At 40.5% G+C, this 26,135-nt stretch overlaps 1 protein-coding gene across 1 annotated transcript in view; it reads right to left on the bottom strand.

The window, feature by feature from the left end:
• Positions 1 to 24,206, bottom strand: part of syt7b (synaptotagmin VIIb) — a 136,593-nt gene extending 112,387 nt beyond the window's left edge. Inside the window, exons 1-3 of the mRNA XM_041939807.1 lie at positions 24,160 to 24,206; positions 22,740 to 22,852; positions 16,728 to 16,799 (exon numbers count right to left, since the gene is read on the bottom strand). Coding sequence (XP_041795741.1) covers positions 16,728 to 16,799; positions 22,740 to 22,852; positions 24,160 to 24,206 — 232 coding nt within the window. The remainder of the gene's footprint in view (positions 1 to 16,727; positions 16,800 to 22,739; positions 22,853 to 24,159) is intronic.
• Between the last annotated feature and the right edge of the window lie 1,929 nt (positions 24,207 to 26,135).

The following is a 26,135-nucleotide window of genomic DNA, read 5'->3' as shown; positions in this document are numbered from 1 at the left end:
ACGTAATCAATTAATGGAAAACACCAAATGTATGTATTAATCCCATTTATTATTTTGTCGTTAGTGAGTTATGATTAATTCTGATGTTTTCCATCATGCATTATAGGGTAGACGAGCTTAATTGCCCTCTTAGCTCATCGTGAAACACACTTCATTCAAATTTGAGAGAAACTCAACAAAACTGTATTGGCTTGTCTTTCCACTGCCACCAATTCTGTTTGGTCAAAAGAAACCCTTAATTTACCAACTTAGATGTGAAAATATTGTGGCCTTACATATTGTTTTCTGTGCTGCTCATTCTTTAGAGGCAGACCATAGAATTATCAAAATTAAATTACAAAAATCGCCCCCTAAAAACAGGCAGGGATTGACTCAGCGAGTAGCTGATAGTTGCTGTATTCATGCAGTCACCCAACCCTATTGCACTGCAGTGTTTTCGTATTGCATTTGAATAAAAATCAGTACAGAAGTCAACAGGTCTGTGTCTAGGTGGCTGTGGTGATTATCCTAATGAGTGTCTTTACTTGGATGTCAATATCCAGTCATCATTTGAGACTGAGTATGTTGTTATTGAGCTTGTGATGTACACAGTGGTTCTGTGCTTTGAAACCCTGATGAAAGACCTCAGATTTGCTGACTTAAGTGCTGTTGGTTGTGGTTGAGATACATTTATTGTATTTGGCTTGTTGGTATTTAATACTTAAGTGTGTACTTGAAATGTTGCATGTACTTCTTGAACAGATATCTAAGTACAAGGCAAAATACAAACATCTAATTTAAAATGAGAGCTCAGTTGTTGATATAATCCTAGCTGTTATCTGTTGTGGTTTATGCATGCTAATGTAATCAGTGATAGCAAGGACATCTAGAGTTGTGTGTTGGAAAACCTTAAGCATTCTCAAATGGCTTTCAATTTTCAGAGAGAGAAACAGCTAACCGTGAACATGAAGTCATCAGACAATAAATATGGTGGTATCTCATCTTAAATGCAGCACTGCAGACTTGTGTACAAACCCTCCAGAGGGTACACACCCACACAGGGTCAAATCAGTGCTGAATGATGCTTACATGAGTGGGAAGGTGAAAGTGGTCTAATGTCTAACATCTAATGCTAAAGAGCTGTCAATCAGTGTTGGTTTTGATCAGGATTTGCCTTGAGGAATTACTCTATGTAGCACAGGAAACCACCTGTTTTGTTGTCTTTCCCAACACAAACATGTCTACGCTATGTAATTTACACTAAATAACATTTTGAGGAGATACTTAAAAGTGATAATGTGTTCCATTATTTTTCTATTTTAGAGAACATTTCCCTAGTACTTTAGCCAACAGATTTGAATATCTTTTAATCACAGTTACCTATAGAAAAAAAACATCCAGTTTGGCCTTGCCATGTATTCACACAATGTTTCTGTGAGGTATTGTACATCTCTAAACACATGAATTGACAACACTGAACATGTAGTACACTACATTAAGCTAATTGCCCCAGCTCTTCATCAGAGTTGCATGTACCTTCTGATTTCAGTTCAGGAGGCATTTCAAAGGTCAGAAGAGAGGTTCTTCACCGCAGCAATAAACTGAAAAACAGCCCATAAGTTTGGTCTTGCATGCTGAAATTGGAGCCGTCCGTGCTGACCTCTGGGCCTTGGGTGAGTTGAGGCTAGCGGAGGAATACTAATGAGGGAATTAATAGAGGTGGGTTTGAAGTGAATAGATAATGAATCTGAAAATAACAACATGAGCTCTTGTGTCAGTGTTCATGGTACTGCTTTATAAATACATGCCGTGATGTTATATGCAATATTATGCACCATATTCTTGAACTGGAATAATACGTGTATTGCATTGGATGTGTTTGCTCTTAACGCTGACTGCTGAACAGCAGTGAGAGCAAAGCTGCAGGTCAGGACATCCTAACTGGACTGTTAGCAGCCAGCAGCTTGTTTATCTCTGCTGTGCCTTAGAACCCTCTCATTTCATCCTCTGTTCCATCTTTGGGTGCCTTAGGTCTGTAATTCAGCAAAGACAGCATAGTTATTGCTCTGGGACCGGAGGTCACAACAGCATGGCAGTGAGCAACCTTGTAAAATGTTGACGGGGTGTAAAAGGCTAGGGAACAGCTTATGCAACGTTTTAGAGTGAAGAGGGTACTGTAAGCTTTTGCCTGTCGTGGCAGAGTAGAGCGGGAGGACAAGGATCAATGTAGATAGATTTCCTGCTGGAGCTGGCCTCTGATGAGCTGAGATGTAGGTGTGCGAACAAGTTTGCTGTGTATCTGTTAGTTCGTTTTATGGTTATTTGTTCACGTGCACACATATAGTATTGAGGTCTGCAGATTATTCTGTTTTAAACATTAAAACATATAAAAATAATCTTCTTTGAAGTGTTATGCCCCGGTCTAGGGGAACCTTTGACAAAACATGATGAGGTGCTCCCCCAGTCTTCCCACTCCAAGAAAGCCAGCAACCACAAGGCAAGTTCAAATAATAAGAGCAGTTTTATTGGCTTCAGAGGGAGAAATAACAAACAAAAACACTCTAGATAGCCCTAACTTACCTAACCAAAAGAAAAGGGAAATAAATGACAACTGATAAGCCTACCTCCTATAAATGAGGAAACAGGAGAAAACTGGATTAAATCAAAGGCTTCTCCCTCCTACTACTGCTCACTTTCTACTTAAAGGAATTTAATAGAGTTTGACAATCACCATGATTCACACTACACACGCTACAAACGCATCGTAAGATGCTGCCGTTCACAATGATGACCTGGCATTTCCTGGTGGTGGAAAGGCTGGAGAGGAGGGAGCGCGCAGTCCGCTGGCTGTTCAAATAGTGCGGAGGATCCGCCCCTTGACCAATCAGGCGAGGCAATCACATCACCCAATGGACACACCCGCTCCTCGTTCACACATCATTGACACACACACACACACACACACACACACACACCTAGAAGAGAGGGGAAAACTCAAACAAACAGACAAAACTAAAAATATGAACCACAGGGTCATAACAGAAGTAGGACTGAACAGTTAACCAAAATATCATTGAAATCACAAGATGGCCAAGTCAGATATCCAAATTGCAGGAGCTGTAATTTTTTGTTTAAAGTAAAATGTTGCTACAGCCCACAAATCATGTTCTCCAGATGTAAGGAACATGCTTGTTTGGTACAGACCCCATCAAAAATCACATCATCATTTTTTTCAGTGATAATGAAATGAAAAACTACCATTCCCACTAAAATTGTGAGTCACATCACAGTCGTAGTATTTGTCAAATAATGGCAATATGATTTTTTTTATTTTTTAGTTTTGGTCAGCAAAAAAATATGAGAGGATGCTGAACTGAATGTGTATTCATACTCACCATCATTCCTAACGACTTGTTGTAGAATTTGCACATTTGAATATGTGATAAATTGGACAATGTACATGGTGTTGTCTGCATATAGTGCATTTTAATGCTGAGCCTGAATTAGGACAAATAACATGCCTCACGTGGTATGTGACTATGGTATGGGATGCTGTTTTTAATTGCAAATAATTATACTGAACAAGCTTATTATCATCATTCATCTTTTCACATTGCCTGTGTGAGCTAATTTCTATTTTTGTAATGTGTCTTGAGGTCAGAAGATGTAGGGGGAGAGTTACAGGTGCTATGGATGTCTCATGATCTGTCCATGGACCTACAAATTGCTGTTCTGTCTGTAAAATATCTAAGTATCAATCACATGCTCATGTGCACTCTGATTACCCTGCCTAATTTCTTGGTTGAATGCTTATGACCAATTGTTACCCTACAGTAAAAGAAGTTGGCAATGATCAATGACTGAATTAATTAGAAACAAAAACAGCAATACTAGCAGTTATTAATAAACAGTTATTTATATATCATGATTTAGGCTGATACAAAAACAGATGTGGTTTTGCTATGTTCACAGTATCTAAGGTCATAGAGCTGGGAACAATGCTATACAATAACCTCAGATTACTCGAGTGCAGCTGACTCGAGTATCTCCCCCTTTCTACGTGTTTTTTTTGTTTTGTTTTTCCATTTGGGTTAGTTGTAAGTGTGATCTGAGCGTTTTGTCTCAGACAGTGTATAGCTGCAGTGTGCTGCAGTGTGAGTTGGACCTGTGGGACCAATAGAAGCCTCAAGGCTGTATTAAAGTAGGAGGAGGGGAGCCATGGTGAACTACGGCAGTCGTGAGATGTGAGACAAATGCTATTGTAACTACTTTGAACACAATCTACCAACTCAACTCCCATCTGAAACAAAAATTTATCCTTATGACTACAGTTCAAATGTGTGTATTGCTATTGAAAAGGAGAACTATGTCTTGGATATTGTTTTTTGAGTGTTTACGAACAAATAGCTGAAGAAGTAAGTACCCAAGTTGCTGTTTTCCCTCCCAACAGTTTTTTTAAGTGCTTCATTTTTTGTATTACACTCAGGCATTGCTCATCTCTTCTTCTCCCGTCTACCAAACTTTGTATTCCCTTGGGAGAATGAGTCAGCAGGTGTTGAGCACTTGCAGTTCGAAAGATGATTTTGCTCTTCTCTTAATACCCTCTCTCCAACATTTTGGCCAGATAAACCAATACAACTGTGCTAGGACCCAACAATGTGTAAGGTGTTTTTAGGTCTTGTTTAAAACCAGCTGTTTTTGAAGCAGATTTTTTATTTTCTGTTACTTTGATCAGTAATTATTGCAATGATTTGATTATGTGTCATTTAGGAATCATGCCTGTGAATATTCTCATTCATCCAGGCAACTGGACCTCGTCAGTTTGTTTTTTAGGAATCATGACTTATTAGCTCTTCTGTTATTTGGTACATAGCTGCCAGTGTTGTGGTCTTCACCACTCCTTTGACCTGCCTGGTTTTTTTACACCCCTCTGACCCTATCACTTCATTCAGCACAGCCCCCACTAGCTGTTTAGTAAGAGCTATCATACTGACACCAACAGTGTGCATGCTGCTGGTGTGTTTTCTGGCTGATCTGATCCAACTGCTGAGTAGGGACAGCAACTTGAGGCTGTCACAAGGGGACTCAGGCCGCAAGGATGAAATGTGACATGTGGCCATTGCTTAGTGGCAGATGGTGAAGCCCTGCTGTCAGAGTTTGGGACAATACAGCTGAGCTATTTCACTAGGTTTACTGTAACTCCTGGCCTGAAATCTTGTTACTGGCCAGTCATACCTCTGTCTCAAACAATGGAGGGATGGAAAAATCTTAAAAATAAAAAGATAATGAGACAAATCCTGTCATGAAGCACCTGTCAAGAATCTCACTTCAGATTTGCCAGAAGTTCAAGATCATCATACAAAATCTAGATGCTGATTAGAGCAGATCAGATGTCAAATATTCTTCTATGTTGTTGTTGTAAGTGTTTTGCATGTTTTACACTTAAATTATGTATACATACTATACAATTATTGGTTTGATATTTTGTATTTTCTTCTGAGCGTTTAGTAGACTTACATAAAAACTTACCATATTTGATCCAACATAACTTCACTTCACTTCACTTTGGACAGCATACTTTCACCCCTAGCATGATGCAATTGCAAAAAATTCTATTATTAATTCAGGTCCTTATTTCAGAATCGAATGACAGCTGCCCATAGCGTCAGTCTCTGTTTTGATTCACCAGACGTCCTCTTAACACTGTGACCCAAGCAATCCCATTTCTCATCATTGCCCCTTGTATCTTCTGCTTATCCATGCAACAGAGAGAGCTTAAAGCTCAGTCTTCATGTTGAACTATGTGTCTTTCATGTGTGTTGTCAGTTTGATGCTCAGCTTGACGCCCTCTCTCCTTTTGTGTTTTAGGTCATTGCCTGGAGCAAACAGTAGAGCTGCTCTGCCTACCTACGGATATCAGTAAGTTAGTTCTACTGTGCCTTGGCAGGTTATTACAGCGTAATGGTATACTGAAGAGTGTGGGAGGAATTCTTATAGTGTCACAAATAACTACCAGATTGTTGAGACATGACAATAACGATAGGATGACCACTGTCCAATGTTGTGCATTTCTGTGTGTAACTGTGTACTTGTATACTCAGGCCTGATTCAGAGCACTGAGCAGTCACACTTAGCAACCTCTGGGCCTGAGGGTGCTCCTTAACTTGCCTGGCTGTCCACTGAGTCATGCCACTCTGGTATAGAAACAAACAATGAAGGGAGGAGATGATGAGAGGGAATAAGGACTAAAGGGATGGAAAAAATATGGAAGTGGGGAGTGAAGAGATTTTATTGTGTTTATTTCGCAAGGTGGCAAGGTAACTTTTTTTATGGGTGCATTAAAGCTTGTATCTGAAATGTTTTTCCTTAGTATCTCCATCTCTATGGTGGAGCATTGCAAAAACAGAAATCCTCTGCTGTAATAGTAAATGCTACACTGATTGGCTTGTAAACTTGCACTAGTCTGTGTTGACAAGGCCATTAAACTCCAGACAGAGCAACTCTCACACATCATCACACTGTTACTATTATATTGGCTCAGAAACAAAGCCCATTAATTGATATCACACTTCCATAGGTGGCACACCTTAACTGTTTTGCAATAGCTGAACAAACAAATTGTCTGTAATTGTTTGTAACTCTACTGCTGTAGAATTATTGAATTCATTGACTTAAGAAGGAACCAACAGTGACTTTATTCACAGTGAAATTTTTGGTCAAAAATATTGGGATTGATAGATGTCTACATCCCCCAGCTTCTCTTAAGCATAAGTGCAGGGTTAGAAGTCAAGGATGAAAAAGAGAGGGCCTGTAGACTGAATGAGCAAGTGGCATGTGTGCTGATTGAGGAGAAGGGAGGGCATCATGAGAGAACCTGACTGAAGACAAACTGTACAGGGGTGGAGGAACAGGATGCAAAAACAACAGTGGAGAAATTCAAAGTGTTGTGAGCCTCTCAACACTGCCTCCCCTCATCATTTATTAATATTCTGCTAGAATATTCATCCACCCTGGTACAGCACCATCCTCCAAGAGAGAGAGAGAATTAATAGAGCTCTGTATCATCCTGACACTCAACAGTGTATCACGGCCTTTGTTATTGTAGTCACTTGAATATCATCCATCATCGACCACCTCCTTTCATCCATTCCACTTGTCTGCGTATTTCATGTTTACTGTTGATTTTGACCACATCCTTTTCTTTTAAGAGACAAAAGAGAGACAGGGCAGGGCTGTTTATTCGGGCTTTCAAGCTATGAGCCACAATGTGGTTTGAAAGGAGCTGTGAGTCCAGCACCATATCACTGACATGAGCCTCGCAACCATACTCACACTCGGGTGGGTCCGTAAACAGCTTCAAAATAGGTCTCCATCCATCTGCATGTCACTGATATGGGAAATCCATGGCTGTTAGGATCCAATACGGACTTTAGAACTTTAGCGATAGACTACTTTTAGGGATGGCTGCATTTGGAATTTGAGTCATCTAGTGCTGTGCAGTGATGTGTGCTCAGTCTGCCAGCTGCTATGCTTCACTTATTCTGATTAAATCCTTTGAAGATGAAGGGAAGGACAAAGAATCTGGCAGTCCCGTAACTTGTTATAAATCATCAAAAGCCAGAGCAGCTCCATTAATGTGTACGCTGGTTCTGTGATACCACACTGTGAATGTACTGATAATTAACCCCTAAGTCATGCTGGAATTTGATGCCACGCTATGAAGTCGGTCACATCTGTCATCACATATGCTGTTAACTGTGTGAGAAATCATCTTTACTTTCTCTCTCTTCTCCTTTCTTCTACTCTTCTTAGGGATTACAATTATCTGAAAATGTAAACAATCCACAATCAGTATTTTGTGCATATTTGTGTCCCCATGTCTGCATCATAATACAGCATGAAAATTCTTCTTCTGCTTATTACCATTTAGTCAAATTTGCCAATCCACTGGCACAAAATATGTGAGGTTGCCATAAATGTATGGGATCCTCTGAGACAGCTGAGAAAAAAGGGAGTTAAAATATAGTATTTTCCTTCCACAGATACACTGGTGTAATCTCAATGATCCCTATAAGATCATCGAACCCAACCTTGTTTAAAATGCTAGATTTCTTTCGTGATGTTACAATTAATATTCCTAAACAAGGGTGATGTGTAGTATTTGTCAGGAAAAAAAAAACACAAAATGGACACTACTATTGACAGTGGCAGTGAGGTTGGATCTAATTTGCTAAAAAAGAAGAGCTAATTGTCAGATATTAGAAAAACATAATCTATGATCCGCTCCCTTCCAAAGTCATAGATATTGACTAGAACCAAAGTTCAACAGTGGCTTTTCAGATTCGCTCAACTCTTCAATGATGTACTTAAAAGTCGTTATAGTGGTGTGATGATAATGTCACCGCTTCATTTACTCTTACAGGTCGATGAAAGAAGGTCAGAATGCAGGGCCAAATACTGAATGTTGAATTGGGACCTGTGGAGATTCAGTGTCGTGCTCAGCAGGTGAAGGACAGCCTTTTTTATTAACAAGGCCATTATATGGCCCCTTAATACTCTAGGAACTAAATGGGGGGAAAGGTCCATGGTTTAGTTTTAGAGAAGAGCAGAGAGACCGGATTCAGAGTGATGTGATGTAAGGGGATTCAAACAAGCTGCAATAATCCAGATTTCTGTTGTCACGGGATCAGTGCTGCTGTTAGCTCTGTTTGGTCAGCCAGCCTTGTTGAGCCCTGTCAGACCCTTCTCTGTCCGTGTGGTCTCTTATGATCACTGGCTGCATCCCCAGGGGCAGTGAAATTAGTACTCAGCACATCACACTGAAATGACTCTGGCAATGTATCTACAACCTGCCATCTTTGGCATTGATTTATTTCTCTTCAGATCTGACCTTTCCTAAAATAAATAAAAGCGTGACAGCTCTCTCATTGAGCTATTTGTACATATTGATGGAACATAAACATCATTAGTGAAAATATAATCCTACATTTACTCTGAAAGTCACACTACACACTACATAAAAGCATTTTGGATAAAATTATATCTTTACTACACACCTACATGATGAGTTTTGAAGGTAACTATCACCCCAGTGCAGAATCAATTTTATAGCCCATCTGTATGTCAGCGATTTGCAGTCTGTCACCACATGACACCCTTTATCATTAAACCCTCAGTCCAGATAAGGAAAAACTTGCACTGCTTTGGGTCGATCAATCCAAGAATGAATCTAGAGAAAAAAAAGACAATAGGTGTCATATGTTCAGAATAGGCAGAAATAGGAGAAAAACGGAGGTACAACATCAAAGGTAGATGTGTTTTGAACATTATATCTGTTGTTTTAAATGCAAACCAAAGTTTTGTACTTATGACAGATGCAAAGTAAATGATAGAATGCTATCTCCAGCCAAAACAAATGTCAACAGCTTTGGTTTGCACTTACTTAATATTATCACATCAGTTTCATAAACTTGAGAGCATGAAAGCATTAACGCCTCATTGCTACAGCCAAGAAGCCTTTAAAATCTGCAAGCAAATGGATAGATGGAGTGTTTTTGTGTTAAGTGTTATGACTTCATAACTGTTAGACCTGACATTTATTACCTGAAACCACCTCTATAGTTTCCGTTCATGTTGTATGGAGCTGTAGATATGTGGTGTTTTTACTGCTCTGGGATTTTGTCCCTGTAATCTATAGTTCGAGCTAAATTTGGAGCTCTGGTTGGAACTGGGAGCCACATTCCTAGTTGCAACCCTTGACATCATCTTACATATTGGACCTGTCACAGAGATTAAAAAAAAAAACATCACAGCGTTGTTATGTTATGTTGGCCGATAAGCAGCTTTTTAGCCATGTTAGCAGTCTCTAGACATTTATACAATCAGATCAACGTAAAGCATTAAAAATTTAAACAAGTACTAATTTGACTCTCAGTAGCTGATAATAAAACATCTTGGCTGGATCTCATCATAGCTTTGTGTTCCCTTTTTTAGTTTTAGTTTGACTCGTATTCCCAATACAATCCTAAACCTCAAAATGATCATAATATTTAATCTGAACGTTTTGTGACTTCCCCTCTTCACATGGTATTACTGAGTCTTTATAGTTAATAATCATAAAAAATCCACAGTCTTCTTAACTGCTCATTTGATCTTGATGTATTATCCAGGTTTTTTTCTTGTGACTCATTGGGGATTTACACTGAGATAGAAGAGAAAGAGAGAAAAGAGAGATTTCTCTAAGTAGAGACAACTGTGATCAGGTCTATCCTTGGATGCCTGCCCGTGTTGCCTTGACATTCAACGTTTAAACCAGGGCAAACAGAACAGACGCAGTGTGATGACGCCAAATATGAACAGATTCATGTTCTCCCACCTTGTCTAGGTATAACACTGAGCTGGAGCCAGCCTCATTACCAAACCCAGGCACTGACTGTGTTCCTGCTTGGCACAGTTTCCACTGAGCAATGTGAGAGAGATTTCCCCAAAGAAATCTAGGTTTAGCAATCCGCAATCTTAAAATAGCTTTGAATCATACATTATTACATAGCAGGCCTGCCTCCTCTGTCAAACTACACTTGCTGCTGTGATTATTGTCTCCTTGTTTTCACCAACCTTCCACATCTGAAAAGATTCCCCAACCTCATTAGCATAGCTTTATTGTTGATATGAAGAGATTCACAGATGGATTTTCTGTCTCTCAAAAATAAATGCACTTGAAAAGAAAAAACAACTTTGTAGATTGCGCAACACACATGAATAGATATTGTCATGTTTTGAAGTTTGAATGTATAAAAGAACAGTTGCTGGGGAATACAGAAAAAAGTACAGAGCTGCTCTCAGAACATGAGGGCATGATTTTTTTGTATTTGTGTGTGTGTGAATGAGTGAATGGAGTGGCAGATTTCAATCATCCACCCTGACTCAGTGTGTTTCCCTTGGGTTCAGTAAAGTATAAAGGATGCTGGGAGGTGTGACAGCTGCCCCTAACACCCCCCCCCCCCCCCGCGCGAAACTGCCACTGCTTCAGGAGGATTGATGTGACAGACACACACACACACACACAAGCACAAGAATACACACACAAAGTCGTGTTTCCATCTCTTTTGCAGACATTAAAGAGACTTACATTAATTTCCTGGAGACTTGCGATAACGAACAATGTGCTTAACACTAACCTTAACCTAAGCCTAACATTACTCTCACCTTAACCCAAGTCTTTGCCCTAACAGTTAACAATTACTGTTCGAGGGAATTATCTTTTGTCCCTATAAGGATAGCGATTAGCTGATTTACTGAAACACACACATGCACATGCAACATGCAGTGAGACACACAGGAGCAGTGGGCTGCCGCATCAGGCGCCCGGGGAGCATATTGGGGGGTTAAGTGCCTTGCTCAAGGGCACATCAGCCGGCTAATGGAGGGGGGGAGTGAATACTCCACCACACTCAAGATACACAGATGCAGATGCAAACAAACTACAGCCACTGTTCCAAATGTTAGCATGCTCTGCCATACAGGTCCAAGACACAAATACACAGACACATACACACACACACACACACACACACACACACTCACACACATACACAGATTTGTTTACACACAGATGTCAGTCGACATGGGACTGGACTGATAATCAAAACCAAGCCTCTTTGTGTATGTCTGTCTGTCTATCTGTCTGTCTGCCTTTTGTTTTTGTCAGAAGTGGTGCTGCTCCTCTGTGTGTCCGAGCAGGCCCTGTCTGTGTGATTAATCCTCACTCTGTCAGCTGGCCAGCAGCGATACTGAAACCAAACAAAAACTCAACCAAAGCATACCACCATGCATGCTCTCATGGTCCATTTCAGGATGTGCAGACACGTGCAGGTCGGGCTCGCAAATCACATCACTGCAAAGCAGCATTCAGCCCTGCTGTGTTTTTTTCAAGGGTAAACACTGATGTGAGAAACCTGAGGGTTGACCATGCTTTGTTTTCAGTGTAAACTTGATTACAGTCAACACTTTGATGTGTTTTTTTCCAAGGCATTTCAGTCACAAATGTGCATAGCCTAAGCATGCATGTATAGATGTGGGAAAAGACAGGCTAGAACAGATGGAGTGTGCTCTACAGTGAGTGTGTGTGTGTGTGTTTGTATGTCGTGAAACCTGATGAATATTTTCCTCCTGTTTTCCCTGAGGGGTTGTGTGATTGACCGAACCCAGAAGTTATTTCATGTGCCTGCCACCAAACTGCATTAGCAGGCCCAGCCGTCAGCACTCAGCCTGTCTGCCTCTCAACAAGATAAGGGGATATTTCCCGGCCCAATATTGCTTGCTCTGTTCTGTGCTGTCACTGAATACAATGTCCATCACTGCATTCGATGAATAGTATTAGCATTTTTCTCAGGATTCTGTCAATGTGGAAGACAGCTATGTGGGAGCAGAAGTACAGGCTGTTTTTGCTATGGTCTGATACCTGAGTTAACTTTTGGAGAATAGAGTTGATACTGTGATGTACTGTTAAGTATAAATGCAATTATGAGGCAGCTGTCAAGTGTCCATAATCACCAGTCATTAGCAAGAAATCACCTGGCTCAGCAGTTTCAAGCTGTTTCGGTTTGAAAGAACCTGACAAAGGTTAAGACGGTGAAGACTGCTAAGAAAAAACTGCTGTTGATTAAAAGTTGACAAAGAATGAGGATTAGAGGCCTTGAGAGAGGCTGTTTCTGGAGAGGGGTCAGTAAGAAGCAGGATTGTGAAAGACCTCTAACTGAGGGATCAGGTGAACCATTGTGTCAGCCAGGGAGCAATTCTCACCTTCATCTCTCCAGACTTAAAGTGACAATTCAGGAGGGATGGCAGGTCAGTGTAGCAGACCAGAATGCATTAGTGTTATTGTCCATTCTGCTCCATGGCTGTTTACTGAGGTCCATTCAGTACAAAATGACTGCTGTTCATCCTGTGACATTTCTTTACATGGTTTAACTCAGGGGTGGGGAACCTACGGCCTCCAAGCTGTATACAGCCCATGAGATTGTTGGATTCCGCCCATGAGTCCATTCAAAAATCCAAAAAAGCAATAACTTTTTTAGTCAGTGATTAAAAAATCTAATAAAATTGATGAGCAGCACGTTTTTCTGTGCAGTCCCTGAATGTAACACACAAGGAGCGGCTGATATCATGCCAGAGCATCATGCTACCTGTCAACAAAGCGTAAGTAGATGTAGTGTCATGCTTTCCAAAAGGCATGGACAAACAGTTGCTTTTTTTTTGTTGAAGTTAAAGGCAAGCCAATGTGTCTAAGTTAGTTTGTTGTGATGCTCTCATAGTGTTGAAAAAGGCTTATCGTATTACAGCTACAAACACGTAAAGTGGGTGAAATACTGATGTGTGATTTGACCTTCATGGTGGACATCACCAAGAACCTCTCAGAGCTGAACCTCAAGCTCCAGCTAGCTTCTCGTCTCTCTGTTGTCAAATGTGAAATCATTTGAAGTAAAATTAAAGCTGCATCAAATACAATTGGAAAGGGGAAAAACATTTTCCTACTTTGCAAGAACAAAAGCCTGCTATGAGATCTGAATATGCCGGTGTGAAAACTTCTTTGGCGAGAGGTTTCAGGACATTAAAAGCAAACAAAAGGAACTGAACATATTTGCTTTGTGGGACCAGCTGGATGTGCCTGGCAACCTACAATACTTAATCATGCAAAGCAACAACCTATGACTGGAAGCAGCTCTTTTCAAAACTGACTCCTGCTAAGACTCAGTTCAGCTCAATACTAGCTGACCCAAACCAGGAAAACCAGCTGCAAGTAGCATCATCATCGCTACTACCCACCATTGCATGTGCTTAATAAACTGCTAATTATATTGTGAAGTTTATTTATTCAAGTATTTGTCATATGATTGATCAGTGATCTCTGGCCAGAAACATTAGAATTGGATGCATTAAATCACTGACATCTGCCTTTTTCAAGTTCTTGACTGTGTTTAATGAATTTCATTGCATGAAATAATGAGACTTGAAGCTCTAAAAGCTAAAGCTTATGACATCACCACACCAATTCTGCAATTCTTGCTGGTATTGAAGGAAATGTAAATTAGAATTATGTGGCTTTTTGAAAGCACCTTAGATAAGCCCTCCTCCACTAAAGTGTTGTCAACCTACAGTGTACACTGTTTAGTCACAGGATAGTAAAATAATTTAAAATTAAAAAGACTTAGGACAAACTTGGATTATAAATCCATTTATGATGATTATTTAGATTACCAAGTAGTTTTAGTATAAATGTACTTTCCCTTTTTGTATTTTTCAGTCCCACTTCTCATTTCCTGATATTTATGTACTCACACAACAAATGGCTAATACCCTTTCAAACAAAAATAAACAGTGGATCTTTTTCTTTTCTCCCCTTTTTTTTGTCCTGCATAGTACTCCACATTTTATCAGCATACAGGACAATCAGAGTTTTTAATTAGCAACATCTCCATAATCACAGTTTATTATCCCCCTCTTTTTTATTTGGGGATTGGATTAATGCCAGTTTATTTTGTTGTTAGGTTTCAGCCTGTTTGGGAGGATTTCTCATTAAATCCAAAACAAAAATGTTTTCCCTGCTGCTTACGTGGGTGCAATCCCAACAATAAATTGGTATTAGTGTGATGTCAAGGCTGCTTTTACTCCCCCCCCCCCCCCCAAAGTTAATAATTTTACATATTAAAATAGCATAATGCTTTTAACTGTCTCGCTCTTTCTCACTCATTCCCTCTCATCAGTAACCAAACCCAGTTGACAGCTTCAATTAAACCCTGTGAAATCGCCCCAGTATCTGTCTCCCTCTGGGGCCATTTAGCTGTCTTTAGCTCTCTGCAAGCTGGGCTTGTCGCCAGGCAAACTTTAGAGAGTGTTTCATGTTCCTTCAAAAAATGTAGGCCAACCTAGCCCCATGTGCCACCTGGCCAGCCTCAGAAGCCACAAGCAAAGTATGTGTTCACGCTGTGACTTAACCTGAGTGATAATTTGCTCTGGTTGCATTTAGTGGTCACATGCAACAAGTGTTAAAAAGCTAAATGTGTATTATTCTCTTGCTGTGGTAAATATTTATGAAATTATTTTTTATTTAGCTGATAAGTTTGTTGACTTAAATACACCGCAATAGCCAGCTGGCCACTAAAATGCACTTTATACACCTCCGTGAGAAGGTGTATAAACTAGTCTGTATTTGCAGTCCAAAATTATCAGTGAACAACAAACAAAACACACTTGGATACCATTTTCTTTTTTGGCAATTTTACTTTGCTGTCACTTGAAAAATATTTTCTAAAATATAGGAAACCAGATTATGTGGTCTATTTTCCTGAATCCTGCTTTGCAGTGCATTATTTCTGGAAGTATTTTAGGTTTAATTTAAACCTTATTAAATAAATAATATCCTATTTAATCTTCGTATTGCGACTATGCATAAATGGGATCCTGGTAAAAATAAAGATTTTTAAAATACAATCTTTTCTTTCTAGGAACACAACTATAGAATTTTACCTGGCAAATCTCATCGTCACATCGTCACACACGTTGATGAGTCACACGTCTACCTATGTCGTAATAAAAATGTGGCTCTTCGGGCGACACTTTGGTCAGATGCACACAGTCTTTACCCTGGATTTCCAGTGTTTTGGTTTTGATCAATGATTTCTTCCATATAATTTTATAACCTGTTTTCAACGTGTCTGGCTCAGCACATCTGTTGATTTGCAGTAGAAACTGCAGAATAATTCATGAAAACAGTTTGTTTGATAAACACAAATGTATCTGTGGTTATTTTCCAATGGTCTGTTAATTATTGAAACCTATGGATCTGCCACGTGTAATTGCGGCTTGACAGTGTCCAACATCAATCCAGTTACAGATCCTTAGATGACCAGATAGTCACCAGAGTAATGGAAAGGCATGCAGTGTAGACCTGTAATGGTTGTTGATTACAGAGCTAGCACAACAAATAGCTGTCCCAGACATATCACTCAAAAGCAAGAATGTCAACCTCGTGGTAGCAATAGAGGAAAAGTCAGGGGATTAGTAAAGTCATTAGGCTTCATCCTCTGGGCGGACAAAATGTCCATACAGTTTTCAAGGCAATCCACCCAGCAGTTGTTCAGATATTTCGGTCTGAACCAAAGTAGCTGACAAAAAATATAAACTGACCAGTTTTTATTTTTTATTTTTCTTTAGCGTTATCCAGATCCAGAATTGTTTATTGTCTACTTTTGTTGTAGTGAAAGTGATTCTCCCTTTTCCTGGCGGACGCTGCTGTATGGGGGCTTGCTTCTTTTGTCCCTGAAGCTAAATGATGTGGCCCTATGATGCTGGGCCACACACAAAAAAAAGTGTCCATCTGGTGGATTCATTCTGCCTTAATTTGTTGTGAGGGGCCAAAATCACTAAACACAGCTGGCACCAAAAGTGTTGCAGTGTTTCTTATGTCTCCAAAATGACTAAAACAGCTATATTAGGAAAGTAGCATTGTTTGAATAATGTGTGCATGCATGTGTGTTTGTTCTGCAGAAGGGGTTATTTGATGATTGGCTGAGACAGTTCTCCTCTGAGAGACTGCGCAGGAAAACAAAGAGTTGCCATGGTAACAGTCAAGGGTGAAGGAGGAGGGTGTGTCTGTGGTGTGCTTCGAGTGGCGAGATGGACATTGGCAGGCAGAATGGCGGGGGAGCGAGCGATGCGTTCTGTGGTCCTGTGCCATTCCTGCTGCTCACCAAGTCTCGGCTTTCCTTCTCTTCCTGTCTCCCGCATCGCTCTCTTGTTGTCGTCCTGAAGCGAGTGGGAGGCTGTAAGGAGAACAAATGCTGAATCTCAATGAGACAGCTGAGAGGAAACTCATTTTCTCGCTCTGCCTCTCTCTGATAGTGCCTTTATTCTTTATTTACAAGCAGCATAACTCGGTCAGGTTATCACACGATTTCTGAACATATGTTTAACAGCGTGGAAGTGTGGTAAGGGTAGTTTAATGTCATGCAGTTAAATGTTAACAAGATCACATGATCAGAGCTGACCCTAATAAAGGTGACAGATGGCAGCTTTATAAAGGGCGGACAGAATATTTTATGGATCACAAAATTTGAAATATGACATACAGCTCAGAAATTCGGATTTCACCCAATAATGCTTAAATTTATTCTTCAGGTCAGACTGGCAAAATTTAAAAACCAACAATGTTAGCACAGCTGGTTTTAGGAGATAAAAAAATCAAGACAGTACTTTAGGAAGTGGGTATATTGCAGTTATGCTGCTACTAGCAGAGGAGAAGGTAGGATGGCAGTAGTGGTTAATAGTTGATCCCCAGTTAAGAGGGCTGAGGCTTGCTTCTTTTCCAGTTTGGCCTTCTCTATCTAAGGAGTACTTGATCAAAAAAGTATGTGCCTGCAGGCTTCATAACCTGGCTGATACAGTGCCCCTCTACCATAGATTTAATGAGTATTTTCCCCTTCCATGATTAATACAGTAAATCACACTACACTGAATTTAGTGCCTTGTAATAAAACCGGATATGTTGTCAGTTCCTTTTTTTGTCGTCCTAATCACTGGGCACAAAGGATTCTGATTTGTATCACCAACCATTTACATAAACAGAAATCAGTTTGATTCACAGGAAATAATTGTTTTTTTTTCCACTCCAATCAAAATGTTCAGAAAACTGGTGAGCTGTTGCTTTTAAAATGTTTTTTTGATAAGCCAATATCTGTTTGGCTTTAATTGAAAATTAGATTTTAAATAATGTACAGTAAGAGATACTCACATTCCGATAATGTCATTTAGTGGCAAGGGGCTGCAGCCTATCCCAGCATGCCGTGGGTTAGAAGCAGAGCCGTAGCTGATTTCACTAGCCACAGCTGATGTTCAACACCTGCCTCTAGCAACACCGTGGCCCTTTGACGAGCCTCTGTTTTATTGGTTTGCACCATTCAGTGCTAATATGACATCTACCATCAGCCCTAAAGAATGTTTAAATATATGTGCACCTATTAAATGTGGGTGAGAGACTTTAATGAGTTTAAGAAAAAAAGCTATGTTCTGTCCATATTTTTCTCTGCAAGTGTGTGTGTGTGTGTGTGTGTGTGTGTGTCTGTCTGTGTGTCTGTGTGTGTGTGCAGCAGAGAGAAATGGAGAGCAGAAAGCACACTTCAATTGAAACAGCAATTTTCTCTGTGCAGAGTGTAGCAGCAGGAAGCCAGGTCTCAATCTTTAAAAGAAATGAGACAGCGAAGATTCTTCGTCTCCATTATCACTTTCTCTCAGGAAACTCACAGTGAACTCCTCCATATTCCGTCCCTGTTTGTCTGCTTTTACCTTATGTTCACCAGCCACGTTTAATTTTTTCCTTTCCACCTCTGAAAAATAAGGCACAAGCAGAGGTAAGACTTAACCCAAAGGACAGAATGAAAATGTCTAATGTAATCATTTAGACGACAATATGAGCACATACAGACACCCTCCCAAATACAGCAGAGCGGATAATGAAAATAAAGTTTTTGTGTTATTAGCATTATAAGCAGAACAGTTTAAGCAACTAGACTTATTTTGAGCCATTTGTCTATTATATATGTCAAGAACTGGAAGTCATATTCTTGGTAACCTGTGTTATCTGGCTAGATCTCAGGAAAAAAAGATGAAAGAGAAAATAGAAAATATCAAAAAAAGAAGACAGCCGAGAAGGAGCAGAGGGATGTGGGAGAGACAACATGAAAGTTTCATGGCTCGGTCACGATGCAGCAAAGATTAAGGTATTTTGGAGAATATGCAGAGAATTTCCTAGTTTTGCAGAAAGATCAATAGGATCATCTTCAGGGTAAAGGGTTCTTGCAAAAACAATGCAATACAGACAGACTGAGGCAGACAGGAGTCAGTGACTTTGAATAGCCAAGGATCCAGCTAATGCTAACAGTGTTCACCAGAAAGGTGCAGGTGCCGTCCGCCATTGCTTGTAGGATGCATCAGTATTAAAATGAACTTGGAATAAGAGAGAACATGATGCTCCACTTTTCCACCAAGCTACTGTCTTCACTCCCACTCCTCCTGTTTCACTCCACGGAGCTCACACACAGTGCCCTATTGCAGTTAAATGATGATTCTTGTTAGTACACAGACGAGCCTGCAGCAAACATGTTGAAAAATGAAGAGCACAAATAATAAGCAGAAAAATGTGTCCGTAACGGAAGAAAACAAAGCATTGTTTTTATATTTTGTAACATGGATTTCATTTCTGTCAGTGACTAAATATCAGAGCAGCAGCCTGTTTCATCACAAAACATGTTCGGATAAAGCAAGTGAAAGAAGGGGAAATTTACATTAATTAGAGAAAGAACGTTGCTGAGTATCACCTTAGAAAAAATAATTACATAATCTCCATGTAGAAACGAGTAATAGTGTGTTTTAGGTTTGCAGAACAGTGCTGAAGTCATGGTGGTGCCAAGGGTTGAAACTTATATCACAATATTTATAATGACACTTTCTGATGTTAATATCTTTCACAAAATGCAAATGTATGCAAAATGCTCTTCATTAATAAAATGTATGTTTATCGCAATGAGCTGTGTATAGACAGACTTTATACTCGTAAAATAAGAACTTGAAGAGCAACTTATCGGCAGCTGAGAATCCTGTTTGTGCTGTTGACTGTCTCACCCTGATGCAGTGATGTAGTGAAGTGTACTCCAGGGTGTCAGGGCTCAGCAGCATCACCCTTGGCTCAGTAATGTTGGGTGTGGTCAGAGACACAGTAGGCCTGAAACTATCAGAGAGGCCACTGAAAGGCTGCTTTTTGAGTTGCCCTTTAAATAACTACTTTTCTTCAGTCAAATCTCCTGAGAATGATTTAATTAGAACAAGAGAATTGTGTATGTTATCTTCACCAGGATATGATTACACTGACTTATGGTATTGAATTATCACTCAGCCCTTAAAGAAACATTATATTTCTGGGAAACATTAAAGAAGTGGGGATGTCATTGCTGTGTCATATTTTCACCTTTCCACATCCCTGAATGTTGGAGACCTCTCAGTTAAATACTAGTGATTTCCTTCAGTACTTCCCCACACCATAAGAGAAATTGTTTATTCACATGCTAATGTCATCAAAAGACATTCTTATGTCTGTCTTACTGCATTTAAAGAACACTTGTGTAGCCATGTTACAGTTTAGTAGATAATCATCTTTTTTTCACACTTCTTTAACACTCTGCAGGGTAAACGACACTCATCTGTTCTGTCTTGCCTCCTCCCTGTTGAAGCCTGACTGTCTAATTCACTGGTGTGAACAGAGGTCATATCTTGGAATTCGAGGCAGAGAGACATTAGTATTCCAGAGGCTCTGACTGAACCATCTGCTGCTTTTGAACGGCTTCTTTCGCCCTCTGTCCTCTCCTCAGCCCTGCTTTTAGGCACACGCATGCGCACCCACACGCTTTTAAGACGCGTCTGCCAAACAAGGGGAGTGTCTGAGGGTAATTTAAAGCTTTATCTTACTGTAGATGAAGCGTTTTGTGGCAGACATGAATAGGTCTGTCCGTGGAGACAGCCCTGCGCAAGTGGTCCCCAGCTGCAGCTCAAAACAGACAATTGGGATATTGCGGGCAGGCAGGCTGGTGTGTGTGTGTCAAGCCTATTTTAGCGATGAAGGTAACAGCTTGAAACAGTGACTACATTTCGGCACATTTATGTGGGAGACTGATACTTTGTGTGTGCGTGCAGGTGGCATGTAGAAAGAAGCGTACAGTGATGGAGCCAGCTGGATTCGGATTTCTTTTTGCACCAATCGTTGATTCATTTTCTTTAGCCACTCGATTCCTGTTCAGGTTCCCATTCGGCTGGAGCACATCTCTGCATACATTAGGCAGAAGGCAGACAAACAACCTGTCCAGGAGAGAACGTGGATACACAATCCACAAACCCCAGGGCAATTTCTTGTAGGAGGAACGTACCCTCGTCACTTAAGACGCTTGATGCATTGGAGTTGTGGAAAAAGGGTGGCTGGTTGCCTATGTGTTTAAGATGCTGACTGTCGAATTAAGGCCAAAAAATCACTAAAAACAGATTTGTGTATCTAGAATAAACAAATGTGTGCGACTTGTACATTGGACAGGTTGGATGGAGAAGAGGGAAGAATGTAAAAATAACCCTTGGAAGAAGAAGAAGAAGTCAGTGAGTTATAGTCCAGAAGATTTAAAATCACCCACAAATGTGTGTGGACATTAACCTGTGTTGTAAGAAATAAACAGCTGCAAAAAGATTTTAGTTTCATCTGTGAGAAATTAGATGGGTACTGTCAAAGCCAGTTTCGAGTAATCATGACAAAGGCGTTGCCTGTTTAAAGTTGCACACATGGCAAAGTCAACAGCTGAGGGCCAGCTGAATTTAACTCCAGATAATAGTGCTGAGGGACAAATTAAATGAAATAGCAAGTCATTTTTCTTGCACCATGAATCTGAATAACCTCAGAACAAATCGAGAATATGTCTAATTGACTTATTGCAAATGCCACTGTAAAGTTTTCACTTTGTCTCACTTTGTCCTATTGTGGAATTTTGTCCGTCAAAGAACACAGTGGCAAAAAAACCTGCAATAGGTACTGGTTCACTGGTTTGGTGAAGCATGTCCTGCTCACCGACCGTCTCCTGTGGCAATTCAGCATCAGCAGCTGCTGTCTTGAGCTGACTAGAGCCGCCAGTGTGGCCACTCATGACCCAGCGGTGCCAATTGTTGGCTTAAAGTAGACGGGATCTGATGGCTAATTTAAAAGTTTTCAAAAATTAAGTGTAAGTTGATGACTGGACAAAACATTGCAAGAAAATTAAACAAACTACATGATCCTTTAATCAAGTACCTAAACAAGGTGGGAAAATAAGGTTGTTGGAAGTGAAACAAAAAAGGAAACTGACAAAGTCCTAATGAGGAAGGTAGTGAGCTTCTAGTCAGTCGTTAAAGGCTCAGCATCTGTGAATGGACTATTTAGCTGTATGTGTGCAAACCTTCCTTTCCCTGCAGCATCTACTATAAATCAAATGTTCTCATCTCATCATCATTAGAATTAAGGATATTTAGAATATTATTAAGGCACCACTTAAGGAAAATGAAGATTCTGCATGTAATGACAAATGCAGTGGAGCTCATATACAAAGTTAGAAGTAATGCCTACGGTATGTGATGTTTGTTGTTTTATAGGGATTTTTGAGAGCTAAAATCCACAAAATTTCCAAAGAAATGGAAAGGATGACTGTACTCATGTAGTGTTATTGTGGGTGGTAAGGGGACAGATTCTGAAAGTGCAGGCACAAACTGGCCTTGTGACATGTAGACACATCCCGTGTGTACAAGCGCAGTTGTACCATATGTCATAATTCATTCTAAATCTGTCCTAATGGTACTAAACAGGTGGGGACAGATCCCCTGTGTGTCTCAATGATGGCATCGCCATTCGTCTACAAATTCATTCAAATTCAATAAACACAAATCAAATCTGAAATACATGCCAGACCAAGCAGATTTGGGAAAAGCCACCTGGCCAGGGACTTATAGGATTTTCCAAATTTACACAGCAATTATAATGACACTAGGGGAAAAATGTCATACACATGACATGAATCAAATGCAGCCAGAGTCAGGCAACACCACGCCAGAAAAAGAGGGCTTGTGAATATAGGAAACCAACAAAGAGGAGGTCAAAGGTTATCAGTCCCCAGGGGATGCAGTTACCCATAGTTACCAATCCTTACCCTCAGCCCCAGGGGATTGGACGAGGCGGTGCTGGGTCTCTTCAGGGGGATGCTGGGATATAATGTGGAGGAGGACGGTGGGTGGAGTCAGGGAGGTGCATGCTCTGTAGTAGCTGGTGGGGGAAGGGAGGAGCAAGCGAGATGGGAAGTAGGAAAGGAGGGAGGATGGGGCTGTTGTTACAGCAGTTCCCTATGCTATTGTATACCACTTCCCAGCTCAGTAACTCAGGTAAGAGATGCAGTCAGTGCACTGTTTCCTTGATGATAACAAGCTGAGGTCATTTTTAAGTTATTTGCAGAAGTTTGAAGCGAAAACCTTTTATGAGCTCTTTAAAATATGAACAAAATTGCTTCATTCGATGGACATGTTGTTATATTTCATTGGGTGTACATACTGTGTTTCTTTGCTCCTGTGTGTGCATTTACAAGTACTGCTTGATTAGTGATCGCCACGGAAGTGCTCTTATTTATTTATAGGCGTAGAACATTTCTGTGCCATATAGCAGCAACGGCCCGGTGCATGTGCATTGTGTGCACATGTAATCATTGTCCCCTGACTTGGCTACCTGTGGAGCAACCAGCTGTGTGCATGCATGTTCTTCTTTTCTGTATTTGTGTGTTTGTGTTTTAGAAGGGATGTGTTTGTGCCAGGTTGTGCAGAGCTAATTAACCAGCGTAATCACTGGCAGTGGAAATGTAATTATGGTGAAGGTAAATGGGGGAAAGAAGCAACACCCCTCTGAGGACAGTTGTTCATGGCAACTGGATGGCACAACAGAGTGCGTATGGCAACAAAGTGGATGACAGGGCACGGAAAGAAAAACATAAAGCACTTACTCTGAACTTCTGTTGTTGAAATACAGTATAATAGTAAAATAATAGTAATGTGCTCTTGTGGCTGCAGTCCTGGATTCTGTTTGTTTGTGTGTGCGGATGCTGGCTTGCATGTTTTTATGTTTCTTTTTTTATGTCTATAATAGGATTTTCATGATTTATGGGATACCTTTATCTTGTTCAGGTACCTTTTTTCATATCATCTGTTTGTGTATATAGGAATGTAAGCCTATTACTTTATATCTATTGTATCTGTTCTTGTCACAGCTACATTTCCACAGCCTGCTCTAGGTTGCTCTAAATGTAAACATAACCAGTGCTGGAAAATACTTTTATCTAACTGGATTCTGTCGCTGTTTAAGGACTGGGCATGGTGTTGGTAGTTTAGTTATTGATGTTAACAATCGAGTTTCATCACAGTTATCACACCACACTGAAGCAGGTGTAGGCTCAGCTTTGTGATTATTGGAGAGGTTCTCACAGGGGAAAAAAAATGTACATTCGCGTGTGCTTTGTAGTGTAGCTATCAGGCTGCTTCCTCACCACAGAAGAAACAATTGACTGTCTTCTCACCTGCACTACTTACCCAGGTCTTGTGCAGGAAGGGACTTTATTGTCTCCCAGGTTGACCATTCTCAGCTAGCAAACTACTTAAGGATCAATACAAGTCTACCCTGACATCTGTAAGCCCATTGGTATCAGGAGCATGTGCAGCACCTATGTGAAGATGACCTTGATTTAACTATTGATTCTTTCCCTAGCAGTGTCCCTTTAGATTTATGTGAAGGCAGTATGCTTAGAGAGGCTCACCTCTTTGTGTCTATTGTTCTGAAGCTGAGCCTGAATGATACTGTGTATTGAGCCTGTTGTTGTGTATTTAAAGCCAAAGTAGTGCTAAGTAAGCAAAAGTGTTGCACTGAATGTGGCTGTAGTAAAGCAGAGACTGTCATGCTCAGTTACAGGAATAGATTGGCTTGTCAGGCACTGAAAATATGCTGCAGCCATATGCAAAGTGCAGAAAAAGAGTGAGAGAGATAAATGTTTGTAAGGCTGTGCTGTATGTGTGTTTGATAAAGGGAATCTATTGTGTGCTGATTTGCCATTTTGATGAGGGGTGCTATGAGCGTTCTTGGCCAGCTGAAAGACACAAAGACAAAGGTGTACTTGTTTGAAAAGCTTGAAAGCTTACCTGCTTTAGCCTTGAACATTGTATTTTATTCTATTTTATTGTAGTATTTTCCTCTCTTGCGTATGCACTTGCATGGGTGGATTAAGAGTTGGACCTGATGTTACTCTAACACTGTGCACCTGTGTCTTTATCTGTCTCCAAGGATCAAACCAATAACAATGCATGGCCTGTAAGCCGCCAGTCATGGCTCATAGGAAGAGGCCGGGGACCAGCGGAGGAAACAGTATGGCTGCTCCAGGCCCCGCCTCCTGTCCCACCCCTCATCCTACAGAGTCATGTGATCTGAAAGCCCTCCCCCCTCGGCAGCGCCCAGTCCGCTACCCCAAAGAGTCACATGATCCGAAATCCCTCCCCCGTTCCTGTAAGGCACAATATACTTCTCCCAAGTCTCAAGATGTGAGTCGCAACCATCCAGAAGTGGATGTAGGTGCAGAGGTTGAGGTGAAGCGGTACAGCAACCAAGCAGATGCAGAACTGGAGGACCAGCGGCCAGCAACACCCTCCACGCCGGAACACGAACGTGAGCAAGATGATCATGACCGGGCAGACTTCCACGGTGGAGCCGACAGCCTGGATGACGACTCCAGCTCTGACTACATTAACAACACCTCAGATGATGAGGAAGACTATGATGACGGTGTGTACAGTGTTAATCATGCGGATGATAATATTTCATTATTATTTCATGGTTAAAGATTTTATCCATGCCTCTCTATAATCCTGTTTTCAATTATTTATTGTAAGCTCTCCATTCATTTCTGCCTCATAAAATGGACCAAAAGGACAAAACAAGTACACTTGAGCCACTGAGCAAAAGCTAAACTGGAAAAATATATAACAACATACACAGGGAAAGCAAAAAGGAGACAAATTAAACTAAAAAGTCAACACAGCATAATGGAAATGAGTACTTTTTCATTGAGGTAGTCACACTAAATTGTTGAGACTCCCACTGTTGCTTGAAATCATGTTTTTGTTTTGAAAAACTCAAGCAAGGTTGCAATGTGGCGGAAGATCCCCACAAATTCAAGCAGTTTTTCCTGCAGCAGGACTGAAGTTCCACATGGAAAAAACATAAAGACCTCCATCCCAGTGTTAAGTAGCTGTATGCACTTGAGACATAATTGATGGTGACAAATAGATTGTAAATTCATCTCACGATTCTTTAAAAGTTTGGAACCAGTTTAAAATGGTAACTGATCATTAATTCCCATCCCTAATAACTGCCTGTGGATGTTTAGTAATTCAGTGCTTTTCGTAATTTTAATAAAGAAGCCCCAGGTGTTAAGAAACGTGTCTGGTTGTGATTCATAACTCCCTGCAGGGCTGGCAGAGGAGGATGAAGGTGTGACTTACTACATCCGCTACTGCCC

This window comes from Chelmon rostratus, chromosome 1 (assembly GCF_017976325.1).
Source record: "Chelmon rostratus isolate fCheRos1 chromosome 1, fCheRos1.pri, whole genome shotgun sequence".
NCBI lineage: Eukaryota > Metazoa > Chordata > Actinopteri > Chaetodontiformes > Chaetodontidae > Chelmon > Chelmon rostratus.
The sequence above is the reverse complement of the archived record's forward strand: the minus strand, read 5'-3'. Positions and strand labels throughout refer to the sequence as shown.